The sequence below is a fragment of the Gorilla gorilla genome, chromosome 23, assembly GCF_029281585.2.
Source record: "Gorilla gorilla gorilla isolate KB3781 chromosome 23, NHGRI_mGorGor1-v2.1_pri, whole genome shotgun sequence".
NCBI classification, from domain to species: Eukaryota; Metazoa; Chordata; class Mammalia; order Primates; family Hominidae; genus Gorilla; species Gorilla gorilla.
The window spans coordinates 42,823,749-42,846,603 of record NC_086018.1 but is presented as its reverse complement, the minus strand read 5'-3'; the positions used below and the strand labels follow the sequence as shown (position 1 = coordinate 42,846,603).

The 22,855-nt window shown below is 48.9% G+C and overlaps 1 protein-coding gene across 2 annotated transcripts in view; it reads right to left on the bottom strand.

Moving 5' to 3' along the window:
* Positions 1-22,855, bottom strand: part of ARHGAP8 (Rho GTPase activating protein 8) — a 109,269-nt gene that overhangs the window by 13,662 nt on the left and 72,752 nt on the right. For both annotated transcript variants that reach the window (XM_031005500.3, XM_063704923.1), the window contains 2 exons: positions 3,463-3,536; positions 751-828 (listed from right to left, as the gene is read on the bottom strand). In XM_031005500.3, coding sequence (XP_030861360.1) covers positions 751-828; positions 3,463-3,536 — 152 coding nt within the window. The remainder of the gene's footprint in view (positions 1-750; positions 829-3,462; positions 3,537-22,855) is intronic.

Genomic DNA, 22,855 nt, shown 5'->3' with positions numbered 1-22,855 from the left:
AGGGATGATGCTGTCCCCACCTAGAAATGGGTGTGCTCTGGCCCCATCAGCCCCTACACCACCCTAACTGCCTCCTCCTGGGCTCCCAGTGGGGACTGGGGTGGGCTGCTGGCTTCTCTGTGGCATGCTGTTGCTCCCGGCTACAATGCCAGCTCTCTGAGGCCAGGTCTGTGGCAGAGATGACACTGCAGGCCCTGGGCCTGAGACAGGCAGGCCTGAGCTGGGCCCTGTGCAGGCCTGATGCTCCATGATTGTGTAATGCACAACTGATCACGGGAGCGAGTGGGATGGAAGGCAAGTCTCCTCAGCAAGACAGCGGCTTCATTAGTGTCAGTGCAATGCATCCTCAGCTCAGAGGCCACTGCCCCTGCCTGTGGGTTACACACGGCAGTTAAGGAAGCCATGCTGAGCCAATTCGGGGGAGCTGCCAGATAAAAAACCAGCTTCCCTGCACTGCAGGGTGTCTCCTGAAAGCACGTGCCACGTGGTGTGGATGGAGAGACCCTAAAGGCAAAATGGCATCATGCGGCCACCATGTCCCAGTGGGGTTGGGGGTCTGGACAAAAGGTCCCCACTCTGGACTACCAGTGGGCCCCTCGATGCCTCCTGGGCAGCTGCCCCCACCCTGAGTGTTTTGTGGGAGTTGGGTGGGTTGCGGGGGCGGTGCTTCCCTGCCTCCGCTCTGAGGCCCCGGAGTGCTGTGCTCGCTGACCAGGCAGCTCGGGGCTCAGGACTGCGGGACACCCTCACCTTGGTTGTAGAGCCTCTGGATCTCACGGACGGTCTGCACGCTGGCGGATCTCCGGAACAGGCCCTCGGTGCGCAGGCCTGCAGGAGAGGAGCTTCCAGGCATCTCACAGGTCCCAGCCCAAAGGGCTTCCAGGACCTTATATGACACTCCCCTGCCCACGGCATCACCCACCTGTGGCTGGCCTCCACACATTTATTTGTTCCACAAATCCTTTCCATATTCCCCAACCCACCCGATTTCCCACCTCTGTGGTCCGTGGAAAGGGAAAGTGGAAATAGACTCTAATCTCAGACAGACCTAGGCTCTAATCCAGCTCTGCCTACCAGCTGTGTGACCTCAGAGAAAGCTCTCGGCCTCTCTGAGCCTATCTGCCTTGTTTATCTACAGAATAAGGCCATGAGCTCCTGTCTCCAAGGGCTGCAGAGAGGACTGGACACAGTGATGCCCAGCACGTGCCTGGCACCTGGGAGACGTCCAGACACGTGACTTCCCACAAGGGCTAGGGCTGAGCTGTCCAGCACAGCAGCCAGTAGCTGCACATGGGGATTTAACTTTAATTAAAATTAAATAAAATTAAAAATCTAGTCACTCAGTTGCATGAGCCTCATATGAACTGCCCTATTGAGCTACTGCCACAGGGGCTGGTGGCTGCTGTTTAGACAGTGAAGATACAGATGATGTCCAAGTTCGATTGGGCAATTCTGCTAAAGAGGTGATTGTAATCAAAGAAGAAAACTTGTCTCCATTGTCAGTTTATAAAGAGCATTTTCAGTGCTTGTAATTGGCTCATGAAAGCAGCTCTGGGGTGGAGGGAAGGGTTTCCTCTGGCCAGGCCCCTGCTGGCTTCAGAGCCAGAAAGAGAAACAGGCCTGAGCCTGCCCTTGGGGGGCCTGCGGTGCATGATGGGGGTGCTCCGGAACACCAGGACCTAGGACTGTGGCGCAGGCATCTGGAGGTGCAAGTCTTCTTGGGACTTGCAAGGCCTGACCTCCCCTTCTCCTCCCAACTTCCTCGAAGCCCCACACGCTCCCGCACTCCCACAGCCACGAGCCCCTGCACCTGCTCTCCTCTCTGGGGCCTTTCTGTCACACGGCATGGCCAGCTTCTCCCCATCCTCAGAGCTCAGCTCCACTGCCCCTCCCTCAGGGAAGCCCCCCAACAAGGTCAAACCCCCTAACAGGGACCCCGGTCTGGCAGGGCCTTCTCCCTGATGGAAGTCAGCATCTGGGCAGCTCTCGGTGGAATAGTTGCTGCTGCCCCGTCCCGTGTGCTCACTTTGATATCCCCAGAGTCTGGCACGAGGGAGGCACGTAGCAAATGCCTCCCGAGTGAATGAGTGAATGATGGGAAGGCGTGAAGAAGGCAGTTCTGCCTGGGAGAGGGGCAGAATTGGAGAGGGCTTCCGGAAAGCAGGACCTAACCGGTAGAGGGCAAGGAGGGGCAGTCCAGGCCGGGGACAGGCAGGCCTCTTGGGGTCCCAGTGTGGGGTGTCCCCCGTACCTGCTCACCTGCCAGCTGAGCATCGTGACTGAGGGAAATGCTGGGGCCGCAGGGTCTGGGGTTTGAGGGAGATGGTCTCCCAGGCCCCTGCCCAGCACATCTGCTCACTGATGCCACCCCCATCCCATATGCATGGACTCTCGTGCCAAAGCACATTTCCTGGGCACCCTGGCCTACAGGTGAGGAGGGGCTCTCCAGGCCCCGCCTGTCTAAAGCAGGTTTTTCAAAGACCACCCACCTGGCCTGCTCCAAAGAGGAAATCAACCCACTCGTAACCAGAAAGGTGCAGGGCTGAGGCGGTGGCTTTAAGAGCCATTGCATGGGAACTCCCCACCAGATGGAAACGTGAGAAATGGCAGCAGCCAAGAGACCACACGGTGGCGGGGTCTCGGGGCCCACGGTGCTGAGTCCGTGGGCAGAGCTGGGGTCTGCTTTAGGGGGTTTGGCCATGTTAGGGGGATTCCCTGAGGAAGCAACTGTTGAGCCGAGCTCTGGAGGCTGGAGAGGAGTCAGCCCTGCCAGGGTGGTGGGGATGGGGGGGCACTCACTTCTTGTCTGACACCCACGCATCTGTGCTGCAGCACCCAGGCTGGAGACCACCCGGCCCACCTAGCACACCTGCAGCTGTGGTGCCAGGTAAACCTCCCTGGTGCCTGCTCCTCCGTGGGAACCTCTTTCCTCCCATTAAGGTAAAAGCAGCCTCCACGCACCTTCTCCACGGACCTCAGTTCTAGCCTCAGGAGCCGTGGAGAGCCCACAAGCCTCACCCCACTCCAAGTTCTTGACTGCACCCACCCCACTGGCAATGGTGTCTGCAAATCAAAGTTGATCCCATCAGAGGAGTCCCCATTTCGAGAGGGCTTCCTACAGACCAGCACCGCCCGAAGTGCTTTGCAGGCACTGTCTCGTTTAGGGGTTACAACAATCCTACAAGTCAGGTACTGTTATTAACCCCACTGGACAGACAAGGGAATGGAGGCCCAGAGAGGGTGAGTAACTGGCCCCAGGTCACACAGCTAGTACACAGGGGAGACAGGATTCAAACCCAGACCATCCGAGGCCAGAGCCCAGACCTGGAGCCACTGTGCTTGAGCCCCTCCCTTCCTGGTCACACCCCCTGGCTTGTGGGTGCTCAGGATCCAAGACAAACCACCCAGAGAGGTGCACCCAGCAGCCCTCACATCACCCAGCTGGAGCCGGCCCCGTCTCACCTTTCTCTCTCAGGTACGTCACTGTGAACCTCAGCACAGGGGGGATGAGTTCGCCTTGATTTTTGTCTTTGAGGCTGAGAAAACAGAAAAGAAAGTCACAGTTTTTACCTGAGCTTGATGGGTGATCACAATGAGAAGAGGCGCTGGTTCTCTCCACACCCCTGTGCAAACACAGGATCCAGGCACTGTCCAGGAAGAGAGAGGTAGGCTCAGCCCTCAGGAAGTAGAAAGTCTGAAGACCCAATAATAAAATGATAGTGCAGTATTTGAGAACTCCATGAAAGGGATATTTATGATACAGGGAAGACATGGGGTTTGGGAAGGGCTTCCCCAGGGGGCAACTTCAGAGCTGGGTTTTGAGGGATGAGTAGGAGCCTGTCAGAGGACAAAAGAGAGAAGGGCATTCTAGACAGGGAAGCCATACTGGGAAGTCCCAGTGGTATGAGATGGCTTGGCTGTGAGGGCAGAATAAGAAGCCCTGGACTGGATATTAATTCAATTAAAAAACCCAGTATGTTTTCTGGGTTAACCTGTCTCCTACTTTAACTATTTTGAGACAGAGATTCACATAAAGAAATGCTGGCCAGGTGCGGTGGCACACACCTGTAATCCCAGCAGTTTGGGAGGCCAAGGCAGGCGGATCACTTGAGCCCAGGAGTTCAAGAGTAGCCTTGCCAACATGGTGAAACCCTGTCTCTACTAAAAATACAAAAATTAGCTGGATGTGATCGTGTACACCTGTAATCTCAGCTACTCTCTAGGCTGAGGCAGGGGACTCACTTGAACCCGTGAGGTGGAGGTTGCAGTGAGCCGAGATCGTGCCACTGCACTCCAGCCTGGGTGACAGAGGGAGACTCCATCTCAAAAAAAATAAAATAAAATAAAATAAAATCCAATCTGAGAATCTCTTTTAATTGGAATGTTTAGGCCACTTAGACTTAATGTAATTATCAATATGGCTAGGTTTGAATCTACTATTTGTTATCTGTTCCTTTTTCCTCTTTTCTTGACTTTATTTTGCTGGCTAATTATTTTTTAGGACTTCATTTTATCCCTCTATTAATATATTAGATGTGGCCAGGCACAGTGGCTCACGCCTGTAATTCCAGCACTTTGGGAGGCCAAGGTGGACAGACCACGAGGTCAGGAGTTCAAGCCTAGCCTGGCCAACGTGGTGAAACCCCGTCTCTACTAAAAATACAAAAATTAGCCAGGCGTGGTGATGCATGCCTGTAATCCCAGCTACTCTGGAGGCTGAGGCAGGAGAATCACTTGAACCCAGGAGGCGGAAGTTGCAGGGAGCCAAGATCGCACCACTGCACTCCAAGTGTGGATGACAGAGCAAGACTTCAACTCTCTCCCTCTTCTCTCTCTCTCTCTCTCTATGTATATATGAAATAAAAATATATCTTTTTATTTGTAGTGACCCTAGTTTTACATTATACATATTTAATGTAATACAGTCTATTTCAAATGATATTATACCATTCTACTTACAGTATAAGTCTCATATCCCATCCTTTTTTTTTTTTTTTTTTTTTTTTTGAGACAGTGTCTTACCCTGTTGCCCAGGTTGGAGTACAGCGGTGTGATCTTGGCTAGCTGCAGCCTTGACCTCCTGGGCTCAAGCAATACTTTCACCGTAGCCTCCCAAGTAGCTGGGGCTACAGGCATGTGCCACCATGCCATGCCAGTTAATTTTTTGTAGAGACAGGGTTTTGTCATGTTGCCCAGGCTGGTCTTGAACTCCTGAGCTCAAGCAATCCACCTGCCTTGGCCTCCCAAAGTCCTGGGATTACAGGCATGAGCCACTGGGCCAGGCCTGTCTTTATAATATAATACATTATCCAGTACTCTAACATGTTTTAAGCCTCATACTACTTTATTATTTTTATTTAAACAGTCAATTTACTTTCAAAGATATTCTTAAAATGAGAAAATCTATTTATTTTCTATTTACACATATTTGCCATTTTCAGCATGCTTCATTCCTTTGTGAGGATCCCAATTTCTATTTGGCATTCTATTTCTTTGTTCTGCAGAGCTTCCCTTAACATTTCTTATAGTGCAGTTCTGCTGAAAATACATTCTCTCAGCTTTGGTTTATCTGAAAGAGTTTTTACTGGGCATTTATTTTTGAAATACACAGCTTTACCGCTTGCAAAATGCATTGTTTCACTGGAAATAATGTTGTGGGCAAGGCAGGCTACTGTTACCCACTTCATGGATAAGGAAAAGGGGTCCAGAGAGAGAAAGGCTTCCGTGCCTGTCCACAGCTGGCCTCGTGAGGGGTTTACATTCCAACCGCCCACCTCCGGATGCAGGGTCCTCCCCCTGATCCTTAGAGTCCATAGGTCACCAACAACGTAAACCTTCACCAAGATGAAAATGAAAACGTAGCCCATGGCATACATTCTCATCCAAACAGAACACAATGCTGGACACAAACAAAGACAAACACAGGCCCATCTGGGGTCAAAGTATTCGACTGGGTCTCCCTGGCCCTGCTGGGGCTGACCGTGATGTGAGTCTTTGCACTGAGACAACTCTAAGATGCCGCTTTTCTCTCTCGTTGCAAGGGAGCTCCTGGCGTCCCCCAGGCCCTGCCAACCTCCTGATGCTCAGCCCTGGCTCTGAGGGTCTATGTCACCCCCGGTGGCCCCCAAGGAAGCCAGGCTGGGCTCCTGCCTGCCACTGCCAGCTGGCCCTCACCTCCAGCTGACGCATCAGCTATGTTTGCACATTGCACGTGAGTGAGTGTTAGGATGAGGGACTTTCCTCTCGCCACCAGCCCCACCTGCCTGAGCCACTGAGGTCTGCCTGTGACCCCTGGCTTCAGGCTCTACAAAGCATGTGACCTTTCTAGAGGGTAATTCCACGACAACCAAAAACCTTACAAACAGTCACACTGTTTGATCCTGTGAATCTATGTCTAGGAATTCATCCCAAGGAAATGGCTGGGGATGTGTATGCAAGACCTGTGCTGTTTTTGTTTGTTTGTTTGTTTTGAGATGGAGTCTCACTCTGTCCCCCAGGCTGGAGTGCAGTGGCGCAATCTCGGCTTACTGCAACCTCCACCTCCTGAGTTGAAGCAATTCTCCTGTCTCAGCCTCCCGGGTAGCTGGGACTACAGGCGTGCACCACCATGCCCAGCTAATTTTTGTATTTTTAGTAGAGACGGGGTTTCACCATGTTGGCCAGAATGATCTCGATCTCTTGACCTTGTGATCCGCCCGCCCCAGCCTCCCAAAGTGCTGGGATTATAGGCGTGAGCCACTGCGCTCAGCCTGTGCCTGGTTTTAACCCTTCAAATCAAGTGTCCAACACAGGGCCTGAGACCCAGCAAACAGTACATACTTGGGGGAGGATGACAAGCAGATTTTGGCAGTACTCCCCGCACCTGGTGCTGATCAGGAGCCACATGGGAGTAGACTGTGGTGCCGTCAACAAGCTTCCCCTTCCTCTCTGTGTCACCTTCATTTCCTGGAGGGCAGTCACCTCCCTGCCCCACTGATTCTGGGCTGGGCCATGTGCCCTGCTGTGGGACGTGAGCAGACACAACATATATCACGTCCAAGGAGACAGCATAGTTTGGCGTGGCCACTCTTATTCCAGTCCCCACCCTGAGAATGGCATGTCAAGAGGCTACTTCTTCAGCCTGGCACCAAAATGCAGGTACATGGAGGCGGGCCGAGCCCCTGCTGGCCTGTCTACCTCCCAACCTTAGAGAGAAAGAAACATGTTGCAGCCCAGTGAGACTGTTATGCAGCAGAATTAGCAAAAGCTGACTGGTGTGCACAGGAAGAGAGATACCCTGAGCGCAGTCCGGTACCACAGAGGAGGCATTTTAGGGATACCCGAAAAAGGAAGTTGGATTTGGCCACGTGGAGCTAGGAGTGCACTTGAAAGGCAGGGAGCAGGCGTGAGAGCTACTCGACACCTCTGCTTCTACTTCCTCTCCTGTCACATGGGCGGGATACTAGCACCTGCCTCCCAGGGTGGGCAGGGGGGTGAGAATTAAATGAGAATGGACCCCAGCACTCAGAAAACATGCAGTCTATGTGACTTGTTACAGAACAATTGGCAAATCATGCTCGCACAGAGACTTAACAATTCTAAAAAGAAAAAATACACGGAAACTTGACTCAGATTCTTGGCCATGACGCGTACCTGAATCTTAACGTTAACTTGGATCACTGCTTGGCATCTTCCCTCCCCCCTTCCCTACGAGGGCCACGGCAGATTCCACCCTGCCAGGCAGGCACACACGCTTCCTCCTTGCTCTCTATGGGGCCAATAAATGTAAACTGGACTCCCCTGAAAGGCAGCCCCGCATGTATGAGGCCTGCAGAGCCAAGTTTTGGGGCCATGGAGCTGGCAGTGCCTGGCACGGCAGGTACTCACCAGGTACTCAGTGAGGTGCTTATCTGGCCACAAGCCCCTTCCCAGCCAGACCTCCCCAAAGGCCTGGCTCACCTCAGACACTCCAGGCAGACAGAGCGCTCTTTTAAAAGCGACCCCAGGGAGCTTCCCCTTTCTCCACGCGAGGACGCGGCTGGGAGGCACCATCTATGAACCAGGAAGCAGGTCCTCATCCTACACTGAATCCTCATCACGAAAAGGGATGTGCCGGCTTCGTTGAGCTGTGAGCCAACGGCACTGACAAAAATCATTCCAACCAGGCCACACAGAGGCGGTCCACGTCACAGCTGAACAAACGGGCCCAGCGAGCTACAGTTACTTGCCTGAATCTGGTGGCACCTTGATCTTAGACTCATAGAGCCTCCAGCTCTATGAGAAGTAAATTTCTGTTGTTTATAAACCACTCTGTTTATGCTACTTTGTCAGAGCAACCGGAATAGACTAAGATACCCGACTGGATCACGAAGACCCTTGCAGAGGATCTAGTGAGCAGAAGGGAGAGGGGATGTAACAAGGGAAGCTGGGCCAGAGTGGTGTGCTGTGAAAAAGATGGGAGGGAGGGCTGGGAGCCAAGGAGCACAGGCGCCTCTGGAAACTAGAAGAGAAACAGATACCCCCCAGAACCTCCAGAAAAAATGCAGCCCTGCTGAGATCCTGATTTCAGGACATGTGACCTCCAGAATCGCAAGAAAATAAACACGTGTTACTTTAAGCCACTGTGACAGCAGCCACAGGTCCCAAAGGACCCTGTGTGGATCAACAGAATTTGACAGAAGCAACTGTTCAGTTTCTGGGCCAGGTCCTTCTCTCCTGTCCTAAAGAGCCTGACTCTTCCCACCTGTGATCTCGGGAACCTTTTTGCTGGAAACCCTGAGCTGCCCTGGAAGAAGCACAGCTACCCTGGGAACATCAGGCTGGTGACACTGTGGGCAGGTGCACTGGCCAACAGTCCCCACTGAGGCCAGAGGTGCAGGAACATAAGGCGTGTCTTGGATGATCCTAGCCAGCCACCAGCTGGACACCACCACGTGCCCTCTGCCAATGCCCCATGGGCAAACTCGCCTGGCCGAGTTCTGCTCAAATTCCACAAACACCAGGAGCCGTGTGACGTGGTTGCTGTTGGAAACCACTAAGTCCTGGAGAATCTGTGAAGTGGTAACAGGTAACGGAAGACTCGGTCATGATGAAAAGGGCCCGACTGAAACCCACCGGGCTGAGTGTGAAGTCTTTCCTCCACATGTGTATCGTCTGCCTCATTTCCACCATCGTTTCATGAGCCCAAGTTAGAGATCAGAGGACGACACTAGGAGAGGCAAGGTGACCAGCTCAAGGTCCCACAACTGAGAGGTGGCACAGGGAGGCAAGCCCGGCCTGGGCTTCCATCTCTGCTCCTCCTGCTGGGCTCCACGGCCCCCTGGGAACGTCTGTATGTCAGATGATTTATCAGGTGAACATGGTATCGAGTGTGCTTTAGTTTTATTCCACGATTTACAGAGGAATCTGCTAATCCACTTAAACGGCGATTAGAACTCTGTCCACAGCCATAAGGCTTCTGCATATCCAATCTCGATGGGTGGTTTGGTTTCATGGCAATTTTGCTTTTGCCGAAGCTTCGCGTTGGGGACACTGAGCAGCAATCCACAGCTCCCCGAGGTGCCCTGAGGGCTGGCGTGACCTTCAGGAGGTCCTGCTGCTGCAGGAATACGGACCTGGCCCCCTGCCCCCTTCCCATCTTGGTTTCCACTCTGGGAGGGAGAAGGTGTCCTGGGGCCCACAGAGACAGTGTCCCTGGGGAGGGAGGAATGTGGCAGGCAGGTCCTTTCCTCCCAGGATGTGCCAAAGTTACAGGCTCTTTTCCTCCTCTCTGCTTCCTTAGGAAGCCAGACAGACCCTTTCAAACCCTGTCCCTCCCTTCCCGTAGGAGCTAGATCACCACCGGCCAGTTTCCTCATCCTCTCCAGCTTCAGTTTCTCCATTTGGAAAGCAGAGATGCTGGCGCTCTCTCCCCAAGGTCTGCAAATATTAAACGACAAGGGAGGTGCAGGCTTTGCTGAGCTACAAGCCAATGGCACTGACGAAAATCGTCCCAATGCCAGGGGCTGAGCAGCCTCCCAGACCACACGCAGGTGGTCCATGTCACAGATGAACAAATGGGCCCAGTGAGCTACAGTGACTTATCCGGGTTCATGCAGCTGGAGAGCCTGCATCCATTGATTCCAAAGCCCTGGCTGGCTACTGTTCCCGGGGAGGGAGACCCACTGAGTCCTACTCAACAGGCGGGACAATGCGGAGTTATGAGGAGGACGAGTTCCTGAAAGACCCCTTTGCCTACTGCTTTGTCTCTGTGCTGTCCTTTAAAAGTAGACTCTCAGATGGGGCATGGTGGCTCACGCCTATAATCCTAGCACTTTGGGAGGCCGGGGTGGGTGGATCACTTGAGGTCAGGAATTCCGGACCAGCCTGGGCAATATGGAGAAACCCTGTTTCTACTACCAAATGCAAAAATTAAGGCCGGGTACGGTGGCTCAAGCCTGTAGTCCCTACACTTTGGGAGGCAGACATGGGCAGATCACGAGGTCAGGAGTTCGAGACCAGCCTGACCAACATGGTGAAACCCTGTCTCTACTAAAAATGCAAAAAATAGCCAGGTGTGGTGGTGCGTGCCTGTAATCCCAGCTACTTAGGAGGTTGAGGCAGGAGAATTGCTTGAACCTAGGAGGCGGAGGTTGCAGTGAGCCAAGATCGTGCCATCGCATTCCAGCCTGGGCAACAGAGCAAGACTCCGTCTCAAAAAAAAAAAAAAAAAAAAATTAGCCAGGCATGGTGGCACACTCCTGTAATCTCAGCTACTTGGGATGCTGAGGCAGAAGAATCATTCGAACCCGGGAGGTGGAGGCTGCAGTGAGCTGAGACTGTGCCACTGCACTCCAGCCTAGGAGACAGAGCAAGACTCCATCTCAAAATAAATAAATAATAAAATAAAAGACTCTCAGAGCAGGAAGAGACTCTGAGATCATCCAGCCCAACCTCCTCAGGCAGATGAGAAAACTGAGGTCCCCAAAGAGGAGGGACTGGCCCAGAGCTGCCGTGCTCCCAGCTAAGCGTGTTTTCCGCTGCCCGTGCATTTGAGGAGCACCCACATCTACTCTGAGGCTCTCACAGCTAGGGGAAGAACAGGGCCCCGGCATAAAATTACTACTCTCCATAGAGCAGAAACCCACAATTTGGGTTTCTCCTCCCCTGCCCATCCGCTACTTGCTGGCTCGGAGAGAGGCTTGTTCAATGGACTGACAGAGTCAGTGCTGTGCATAGCAATGACCCCAGGGGACTCTAGTTGGCAGATGTGCTGTGTTTCCTGGCTGGGTGGGGATGCCCAGGGCGGTGGTGAATCGTATCATACCACGTTCATCTCGTGCATCTCAATGTGTGCAGGCCAGGGTCAGGTCTCAGAAAGGATGCACGAACTGCATTAAACCCACACCATGAACTAAAGTTCCAAGATGCATGCTGGGCAGGAGGACTCTGGAGCACAGAGCACAGTTTGTTGGTCAGCACAGCGTTCTCTGTGGCCAGTGACTCCCACCTGGCTTTCCGACAGTCGTCCACCCACTGGAGGGCATCGGGGACTCTCAGCATAGAATTCTTGCTTGTACCCCTCCCCTCAGGAGATGTGCTTAGAGTAATTCAGAGCATGTTTTTTCTCCGGTTTTGCATGCAAGGAATGCACAAATAAGGAGAAATTGTGACTAATTAAAAGGAGTAGGGGCTGGGTGCAGTGGCTCACGCCTGTAATCCCAGCACTTTGGGAGGCCAAGGTGAGCGGATCACCTGAGGTCGGGAATTTGAGACCAGCCTGGCCAACATGGTGAAACCCCGTTTCTACCAAAAATACAAAAATTAGCCAGGTACGGTGGCACGCGCCTGTAGTCCCAGCTACTCAGGAGGCTGGGGCAGGAGAATTGCTTGAAACAGGGAGGTGGATGTTGCACTGAGACGAGATCGTGCCATTGCACTCCAACCTGGGTGACAGAATGAGCCTCTGCCTCAAAACAAACAAACAAAACAAAACAAGAAAGGAAGAAACAAGAGGGAAGAGGGAGGGAGGAATGGCAACCTTAAATTACAGTGATAATGGGGAGTGCTGAGCAGGCCTGCCTCAGCTGGGCACCCAGGCTTTTCCCAACCCTCTGAGATGCTCGTGCATCTTCTAAATACAACACTCCCCCTCCCAATATTTGAAAGGGGATGAATGGCTGCAGCTTGCATCACTGACCTGCAAAGTTCTCAGTCACAGACTCAGCCAGGGAGGTCCTGGATGCCCACAGAAATGGGCAGTGCATGTGAACAATCACAGTGACCACTGTGCACTGAGGACCTACTGGGCACCACGTGCAATATTAAAGCCCACTCACTGCATCACTGTGCCCCCATTTTTATAGAGGACAAAACTGAGGCTCACGCAAATTATTGTATCTGGAGTCACACAGCCTAGGGTTGGCTAGAGCCAGGGTTCAAGTTAAAATCTGACTTCAAAGTCCTCATTATACCTGGGTTCAAAAGACAAGCAGTATGACAATACACCTGTAATCCCAGCTGCTCAGGAGGCTGAGGCAGGAACATTAGTTGGCCCCAGGAGTTTGAAACCAACCTGAGCAACACAGTGAGACCCTGTCTCCAAAAAAAAAAAAAAAGGCACAGATCACAGTCTTGCATTTAGAGTTGTGATTTGGTATGAGGTGGAGCTGTCGTGAGGTGAAAGGTGGCAACAAGGCACTGGAATCCTGTAGTCTCACATCTGCAGGGCTGCCCCTCTTTGCAGGCAGATGGGGAATGAGAAACTGCTTGGTATCCTTAGTGAGGTCAGTCCCCAAAACTCTAATGGGGTAGAGGTTCTGGCAAGTCAGATTGGCACACACGGCTCAGAACCAGAGCCTATGGGAGGCCAGTGTCCCACCCTGCAGGCCGATCGCAAAGAGAAGGATTGTATAGTCTCCAGACAGCCACATGGTACAGGAGACCGAAGAAGAGCATATCCTACGCACACAGGAAAAAAGAGACTAGAAAGACAGATACTTACCAGTTCTTTTCTGACAAAAGTGAGCCCTGGCTCAGTTAAAACCTTGGCTCTAGGAGATAAGCAGAAACTAAAAGGGCCACATGGTCCCGCTTGCTAATAAGATCACCATCAGATCAAGTTTCTTCCAGTGGCAAAGAAGGAGTGTTAGCATGGGGTGGAAGACAACACCCAAAAGTTGTATTCTCTGAAGAGTTTGCAAGTCCCCAATCCTTCTTTTTTTTTTTTTTTTTTTTTTTTTGAGACTGATTCTCACTCTGTCACCATGCTGGAGTGCAGTGGCGCAGTCTTGGCTCACTGCAACCTCCGCCTCCCGGGTTCAAGTGATTCTCCTGCCTCAGCCTCCTGAGTAGCTGGGCCTATAGGCGCCTGCAACCACGCCCGGCTAATTTTTTTTTGTATTTTTAGTAGAGACGGGGTTTCACCATGTTGGCCAGGATGGTCTCAGTGTCTCCATCTCGTGATCCGCCCACCTCGGCCTCCCAAAGTGCTGAGACTACAGGCTTCAGCCACCATGCCTGGCTCCACAATCCTTCTTAATTAGAACTAGATGGTTATAAATTAAGATATAAATTCTAATCCCTAAGGCAACAATTGAGAAAATACTTTAAATATACATATATATAGCAAAAGAAACAAAAAATTGAAACAGTACACTACAAAGTATGTATTTAACACAAAAGAAGGTATTATTGAAGACATAAAGGAACAAAAAAGACATATAGAAAACAAATAGCAAAATGGCAGATGTAACTCCAGTAATCACACTAAATGCAAATGGATTAAATACTCTAATAAAGAAGGTGGAATGGGGAAAAACATGACCTAATTATATGCTGTCTGCAAGAGACACAATTTAGATTCAAAGACACAAATAGGTTGAAAGTAAAGAGATGAACAAAGATACACCATGCAAACAGTAACTAAAAAGAGCTATAATGGCTATATTAATATCCGACAAAATAGACTTTAACACAAAAATTGTTACTAGTAGCAAGGAAGGACTTTTTTTATCATCATGCAAGGATTCATAAGAAAGTAAGAATCATAAAAATGTATGCACCTAACAATACAGCCCCTAAACATGTGGAGCCAAAACAGACATAATTGAAGGGAGAAATAAATAATTTTAAAATAATACTGGAGACTTCAATCCCCCACTTTCAATAATAAATAGAACAACTAGGCAGAAGTTGACAGAGAAACAGAAGACTGAAAAATACTAAAAACCAAGTAGACTTAATTGACATTTATAGAGCACTCCACCCAACAATAACAGAATGTACATTCTTCTCATGTGTCCGTTGAATATTCTCCAGGCTAGACCATATGTTATACCACATAACAAGCCTCCATACATCTGAAAGAAGTTAAATCATACAAAGTTATCTAATTATAATAAAATAAAATTAAAAATCAAAAACAGATATGTGAAAATTTAACAACAGACTCCTAGAAATCAATGAATCAAAGAAAAAAATTACAAGAGAAATTAGAAAATACTTTAAGATTAATTAAAATCGTGGAAATAATACACTAACAGATACATCTATTGCAGGACTTAGAGAGTAATTTATAGCCATAGATGCTTACATTGCAAAAAGCAAGATTCCAAAATGATAAACATTCCACCTTAAAAAACTGGAAAAAGAAAATGAACTAAATCTGACACAGGCAGAAAGAAGAAAATAGTAAAGTTTGGAGTAGAAATAAATAGAAAATAGGAAAATAACAGAGAACATCATCAAAACCAAAAGTTGACTCCTTGAAAAGATCAACAAATTGACAAGCTTTTAGCTAGACTGACCAAGAAAAAAAAGAGTGAAGATTCAAATTACTAAAATCAGGAATGGAAGAGGAAACATTACTAGTGACATTATACAAATAAAAGGATTATGAAGAAGTACTATGAACAATTACATGCCAACTAATTAGAAAACCTAGACGAAACGAACAAATTCCTGGAAAGACACAAACAATCAAAATGGACTTGAGAAGAAATATAAAATCTGAATAAATATAACAAGCAAAGAGGTTACATTAGTAATTTTAAAACTTCCCACAAAGTAAAGCCTAAGATCAGATGGCTTCAGTGGTGAATTCTATCAAATGTTTAACAAATTAACTCTAATATGGTACAAATTCTTCCAAAAAATAGAAGAGGAGGAAACACTTCCCAACTCATTCTGAGGCCAGTATCACCAAAACCAGACAAGGATATCATAAGACAAGAAAATGACAAACTAATACCTCTTATAAATATAAATACAAAATCCTCAACAAAATACAAGCAAAGCAAATCCAGCAATATATGAAAAAGATTATACAACATGAACACAAACGATTTATCCCAGGAATACAAGGTTTATTCAACATGTAAAAATCAATCAATATAATACACCATATCAACAGTATAAAGGACAAAAGCCATGTGATTATCTCAATGGCGATAAAAAGCATTTGACAAAACCTAACACCTTTACATGAACAAACAAATCAACCAACCAACCAACCACTCAACAAACTAGAAATAGAAATGATGTTCCCAGCCTGGGCAACATAGTGAGACCCTGTCTCTACTAAACAAATTTAAAAATTAACCAGGCATGGTGGTATATATCTATAGTACCAGCTACTTGGGAAGCTGAGACAGGAGGATCACTGGAGCCCAGGAATCTGAGGTTGCACTGATCTATAATCGCACCACTGTGCTCCAACCTATGCAACAGAGGGAGACTCTATCTCAAAAAAAAAAAAAAAAAAGAAAAAGAAAAGAAAAAAGATGGTTCTTAACCTGATAAAGGGCATCTATGAAATGCACACAGCTAACAATGTACTTAGTAGTGAAGGACTATTGATTCTTTTTTTTGTGTGTGTGTTTTTTTAATAGACACAGGGTCTTGCTATGTTGTCCAGGCTAGTCTTGAACTCCCAGCCTCAAATGATCCTCCCACCTCAATCTCCCAAATAGCTGAGATTATAGGTACATGCTGCTTAGCCCAGCTTAACTGCTGATTCTTAAGATCAGGAGTCAGACAACGATGTCTGCTCTTATCATTTTTATTCAACAATGTATTGGAAGTTACAGTCAGGCATAATTAGGCAATAAAAGGCAACCTAGTAGAGTAGGTTGAAAACGAAGAAGTAAAGCCATCTCTATTTGCAGATGACATGATCCTGGATATAGAAAATTCTAAAAAATCCACACACAAAGATATTAGAACTAATAAACAAGTTCAGTAGGGTTGCACGATACAAGATCAACATATTTAAAAAATGTATTTCTAGAAACTAGCAATCAGTAACAAAAAGATAGATTAGAAATTACATTGACAACTGGGTGTGGTGGCTCAAGCCTATAATCCCAGCACTTTGGGAGGCTGATGCAGGCAGATCACTGGAGGTCAGGAGTTTGAGACCAGCCTGGCCAACATGGTGAAACCCCATCTCTACTAAAAATACAAAATTAGCCAGATGTGGTGGCACACACCTGTAGTCCCAGCTACTTGGGAGGCTGAGGCAGGAGAATCACTTGAACCCAGGAGGCAGAGGTTGTAGTGAGCCAAGATTGCACCACTGCACTCCAGCCTAGGTGACAGGGCAAGACTCTGTCTTTAAAAAAAAAAAAAAAAAAAAAATTACATTGACAATAGCATCACAAATTTAAAAAAAAAAATTAACAAAAAAGTTCAAAAAACTGGTACAGTGAAAACCATAAAATACCACTGAAAAAAAGTTAAAAGACCCAAATAAATGGAAAGACATCCCATGTTCATGGATTGGAAGACAACTATTTTCAAGATGGCATACCTTCAAAATTGGTCCACACACCCAGGACAAGCCCTATTGAAATCCCAGCTGCCTTTTACAGAAATTAACAAGCTGATACTAAAATGAATATGGAAATTAAAGAGATGCAGAATAGCCAAAACAATATTGAAAAAAAAGTTGAAGGACTCACAGACTCACACTTCCCAATTTCAAAACTTACTACAAAGCTACAGTAATCAAGATTGTGTGGCACTGGCATAAGGATAAACATACAGACCAATAGACAAGAATTAGAGTGCCCAGAAATAAACCCTCATGTTTACTGGTTTTTGACAAGGTACCAAGACAACTGAATGGGGGAAAGAAAAGTATTTTCTCTTCTTTTTTTGGAGATGACTTTTGCTCTTGTCACCCAGGCTGGAGTGTAATGGCATGATCTTGGCTCACTGCAACCTCTGCCTCCCAGGTTCAAGCGATTCTCCTGTCTCAGTCCCCCAAGTAGCTGGGATTACAGGTGCCCGCCACCATGCCCAGCACATTTTTTTTGTATTATTAGTAGAGACGGGGTTTCACCATGTTGGTAAGGCTGGTCTTGAACTCCTGACCTCAGGTGATCCACCCGCCTCAGCCTCCCAAAGTGCTGGGATTACAGGCGTGAGCCACCCTGCCTGGCCAGGAAAAAGTCTTTTCCACAAATGGTGCTGTAACAACACACAAAGAAGCAAATCAGACCTCACCTCACAACATATAGAAAAATCTACTCAAAATGTATCAAAGACCCAAATCTAACAGCTAAATGGTAAAACTCTTGGAAGAAAACATAAGCATGAATTGTCATGGCCTTGGATTTGGCAATGATTTCTTAGATAAAACACCAAAAGCACAAGCGGCAAAAGAAAAAAATAAATAAATTGGACTTCATCAAAATGTAACTTTTATGCTTCAGAAAATACCATCAAAAGGTGTAAAGACAACACATAGGATGGAAGAAAACATCTGCAAACCATACATCTGATAAGGGCCTAGGATCTAGCATATATCAACAAATCTTTACAAGAATGAAAAGACGGTCCGAACAAAAAATGGGCAAACAATCTAGTGAATATATATTTTTCCAAAGAAGGTAAACAAATGGCCGATAATACATGAAAAGATGCTCAACAGCATTAGGCATCAGTGAAATGTGAAACAAAACTATAATGAACTACACTTGACACCTACTAGGATGGCTACGATAAAAAATAAAAACAGGCCAGGCGCGGTGGCTCACGCCTGTAATCCCAGCACTTTGGGAGGCCGAGATGGGTGGATTACCTGAGGTCAAGAGTTCGAGACCAGCCTGGCCAACATGGTGAAACCTCGTCTCTATTAAAAATACAAAAAATTAGTTGGGCAGGGTGGCACATGCCTGTAGTCACACATAGTTGGGAGGGTGAGACAGGAGAATCGCTTGAACCCAGGAGGTGGAGGTTGCAGTGAGCCGAGATCGTGTCACTGCACTCCAGCCTGGGTGACAGAGCGAGACTTTGTCTCAAAAAACAAAACTAAAATAAATAAAAGAGAAAAAAATAAAAATACAAAAAAAAAATTTAGCTGGGCATGGTGGCAGCCACCTGCAATCCCAGCTACTCAGGAGGCTGAGGCAGGAGAATCATTTGAACTGGAAGGAGAGGTTGCAGTGAGCCAAGATTGTGCCACTGCACTCCAGCCTGGGTGATGGAGCGAGATTCTGTCTAAAAAAATAAAAATAAAAAACAGTAACAGCCGGGTGCAGTGGTTCATGCCTGTAATCCACAGGCGGGTGGATCACCTGAGGTCAGGACTTTGCGACCAGCCTGGCCAACATGGCAAAACCCTGTCTCTACTAAAAATACAAAACTTAGCTGGACATGGTAGCGTGCACCTGTATGTAGTCCCAGCTACTCGGGAGGCTGAGACAGGAGAATTGCTTGAACCCAGGAGGCAGAGGTTGCAGTGAGCAGAGATCGTGCCACTGCACTCCAGCCTGGGCGACAGAGTGAGACGCCATCTCAGGAAAAAAAAAAAAAAAAAGAGAGAGGAAAAAAAAGAAAATGCCAGAGCTCAGCCATGACCTGCCCCACCCAGCCTAAGGACACCTCAAGCTCTGCCCTGTACCTGCCTCCCCCAGGTGCCCACACAGGCCTCAGGTTTCCATTTTTCCTTTTCAGGGATGGCAAGCAAAGACCTCTTGAATCTTTGACTTCCCTTTAATATATTAACTTCATTAGCTCATTCTAAGGTGATAGCTTTCTGCTGTATGCTTTTGAACTTGGCAAATTAACATTTGTGAATAGGATTCAGTTATGAATTTTAATGACTTTCATTCACAGTCCAAACAAATTACATATCTAGTGCTTCCTTTAAAATGTTTATTGCCATTTTATTATAATCATTGGCAATGAAACCGCATAAAATATTAATTTAAAGAGGCAACTGCAGGGATTCTCTCTCCAAGCTGCACGCACAGTGTGGCCCATTGTCCCGAAAGCAGCTAAGGACCGGACTTTTACAGTTACAACTGGCCCTGGGAGAGGGATGGACTATGGCAAAGTGACAGTTAAAGCCAACAGCCCTGCATTAGTACGTTCTGAAAGGCACCTGCTCAGAATGCAGGGCTAATGGTATCTCTGGTGACCTTCTAGGAGCCGAGAGGCCTACAGCCATGGCTAACAATTTTCCCACACTTCACTCAGGTAGACGGCTTTCGAAGTCTGTGAGCTATGATAGTTTTTTTTTTTTCTTTTTTTTTTCTTTTTTGAGAGGGAGTGTCGCTCTGTCTCCTGGGCTGGAGTGCAGTGGCAAAATCTCGGCTCACTGCAACCTCCGCCTCCCAGGTTCAAGCAATTCTCCTGCCTCAGGCTCCCGAGGAGCTGGGATTACAGGTGTGCGGCACCATGCCCAACTTTTTTTGTGTGTGTGTTTTTAGTAGAGACAGGGTTTCACCATACTGGCCAGGCTGGTCTTGAACTCCTGACCTCAGGTGATCCACCCACCTCAGCCTCCCAAAGTGTTGGGATTACAGGCATGAGCCACCGCACCCGGGCTTTGTTTTTCATTTTTAAAGTTTTGTTAGATGATAAGAAGAGAGAAGTGGCTCTAAACAATAAGATAAGAGATGAGAAAGGCGTGGCTGGAATCTCCCAGCTAAGGACCCACCCCTGGGACCCTGTGTGCCACAGCACATGGAAGCAGTATCAGCCCAGCAGAGCCCCAGTAACGGGCTGGAGACACAGGGCTTCAGGAACGTGGGGAAAACAGTCACCTGATGGCTGGAATATCCTGGCCCGGGCCAGGTGTGGTGGCTGACGCCTGTTATCCCAGTAGGAGGCCGAGGCAGGTGGATCACTTGAGATCAGGAGTTCAAGACCAGCCTGGCCAACATGGTGAAACCCTGCCTGTACTAAAAATACAAAAAAATTAGCCAGGTATGGTGGCGCACGCCTATAGTCCCAGCTAATCAGGAGGCTGAGGCAGGAGAATTGCTTAAATCCGGGAGGTGGAGGTTGCAGGGAGCCGAGATCCTGCCACTGCACTCCAGCCTGGGCGACAGAGTGAGACTCCATTTCAAAAAAAAAATTGTCTCAAAAAAAAAAAAAAAATTGTGGTCTGCTGGCTGAGCCTGGTCAAGGGCTGAGTTCTCACCAGTGCCCCCAGGAAGGGCCCGAGGTCACTGCAGGTGCTTGCCCCGCCCAGCATTCCTGCGCAGCCCCTAAGGGGTGGTGGCAGTGGAAGAGTTGTTCACACCCGCACATTCTCACAATGTCTGAAAAAGGAAAAGGAAGTACTATTTGGTAGTAAAATGTGTGTTCCAGATATATTTGGGGTGAACATTCTATTTCAACATATAGTCTCTTGCTCATTTATTGGCAAAGTGCTTACAAAATGTCTTAAGTACAACTCCTCGTGTGTGTGCCTAGTTAGGGAAGGCGAGGGTGACACGGTCAGAGCCGTGCGGTGCAGTACAACAGTCAAGTCACATGTGGTGATTCTAATTTAGTTAAAATGAAATAAAATTAGAAATTCAGCATCTGCACTAGCCGCACGCGAGCACTGGCTACCATACTGGACCGTGCAGACCTCGTCCATCCTGACAGAGAGTTCCATCAGATAGTGCTGGTCTAGGGACCCACGCTGGGACACCAACGGTCCTCTTTAGCTGTGATACACCCGAGATGCCCAGCCAACTTCACATGTGCACTCCAGGCCCGGCCCTCTCCTGGGCTCAAGCATCCTGGAAGCAAACTTGCTAGCTCTGGGAACAAGATTTAGACACACTTCCCTCCCCCTATACTCACAACTACCCACCACTCACTACCACCTACTTGATTTTCATGTGGCCCCAGTAACTACCATCAACTTGGAAGCTTAAAACAACACAAATGGGCCAGGCGAGGTGGCTCACACCTGTAATCCCAGCACTTTGGGAGGCCGAGGCAGGTGGATCACCTGAGGCCAGGAGTTCAAGACCAGCCTGGCCAACATGGTGAAACCCCGTTTCTACTAAAAATATGAACATTAGCCAGGCATGGCGGTGGGCGCCTATAATCCCAGCTACTTGGGAGGCTGAGGCAGGAGAATTGCTTGAACCTGGGGAGCGGAGGTTGCAGTGAGCTGAGCTCACACCACCGCACTCCAGCCTGGGGGACAGAGCGAGACTCTGTCTCAAAAAAAAAAAAAAAAAAAAACAAAAAACAAAACACCCAAATGTATTATCTCACATCCTGGAGGTGTCAGGAGTCAAAAAGGGGTTGACCTGACTGTGTTCCACCTGGAGGCTCCAGGGAAGAATCCATTCCTTGCCTTTTTCAGTTTCTAGAGGTGCCTGAGTGCCTTGGCTTCTGGCCCCGCACCCCTCCGGCCTCTGCTTCTGCTGCCACATCTCCTCTCTGATTCTGACCTTCCTACCTCCCTCTTGTAAAGACGCTGGCGATTGCTTTGGGCCCACCAGAGAACCCAGGATAACCTCCCATCCCAAGATCCTTTACTTAATCATTTCTGCCAAGCCCCTTTTGCCATGTAAGGTGACCTAAATCACAGGTTCTGGGAATGAGGACATGGACTTCGTCGGGGGCCATGATTCTGCCTCCCTCCCTCCCCTCCCTCCCCTCCCTGAGCTCCTCCACTCTTGGCCAAGAAAGAAACAGGCAGGTCCCCAGGGCCGAATCCACTTCCCTCTAACCCCAGGAATGCCCCTGCCCACATGGCTCAGTAAGGGCAGGTGACCGATGCACCTCCTCCCCTGGCCCAGATGCCACCCAAAGCCTCCTCAGTTCTCAAAACCTTTCAAAATGTTTCAAAATCTACCCTGGGTGGCCAGGTACAGTGGCTCACACCTGCAATCCCAGCACTTTGGGAGGCTGAGAGGGGTGGATCGCTTGAGGTCAGGAGTTCGAGACCAGCCAGGCAACATGGCCAAACCCTGTCTCTACTAAAAATACAAAAAAATTAGCCAGGCGTGGTGGTGTGCGCCTGTAATCCCAGCTACTCAGGAGGCTGAGGCAGGAGAATAGCTTGAACCCAGGAGGCGGAGGTTGCAGTGAGCTGAGATGGTGCCACTGCACTCCAGCCTGAGAAGCAGAGCAGGACTGTTCCCGCCACCCCCAAAAAAGGTAGTATAACAGGAATAAGGAAACAAGCTGAGAGAAGAGGTGAGTTCGAGGTCACGTGGCTGATAAAGGGTATTAGGAAGGACAGGTCACGCTGCGGTAACAATGACCCTTAAATCTCAGCGGCTGAGCCCAGCACAAGCCTGTCTTCTCTATGCCTGTGTCCAGCCTGGGTGTTAGCAAGGTGCATGGTGATGCGGGGATCAGGGATGCAGAGTGACCAGGTGCCGTCTCTACCGGACCCAGGCCTGTACATCACCATGAGAGGCAGCTGCCCACTGGCTCTGGAAGCTTCCTCCTAGCACGACACACCCCACACCTACACCTAAGCACATCCCATGACCACGCCCTCCTTGAAGGTGGTGGGAAGTGTCCCGCTGTGTACCCGGAGGGCAGGGGGCAGCAATGATGGAAGCTGGGGCGGGAACCCCAGAGACCCCCATCCACTACCCACTGTCGGTCCCCCCCGTCAGGCACAGAGCAGTGACACGCATCCCCC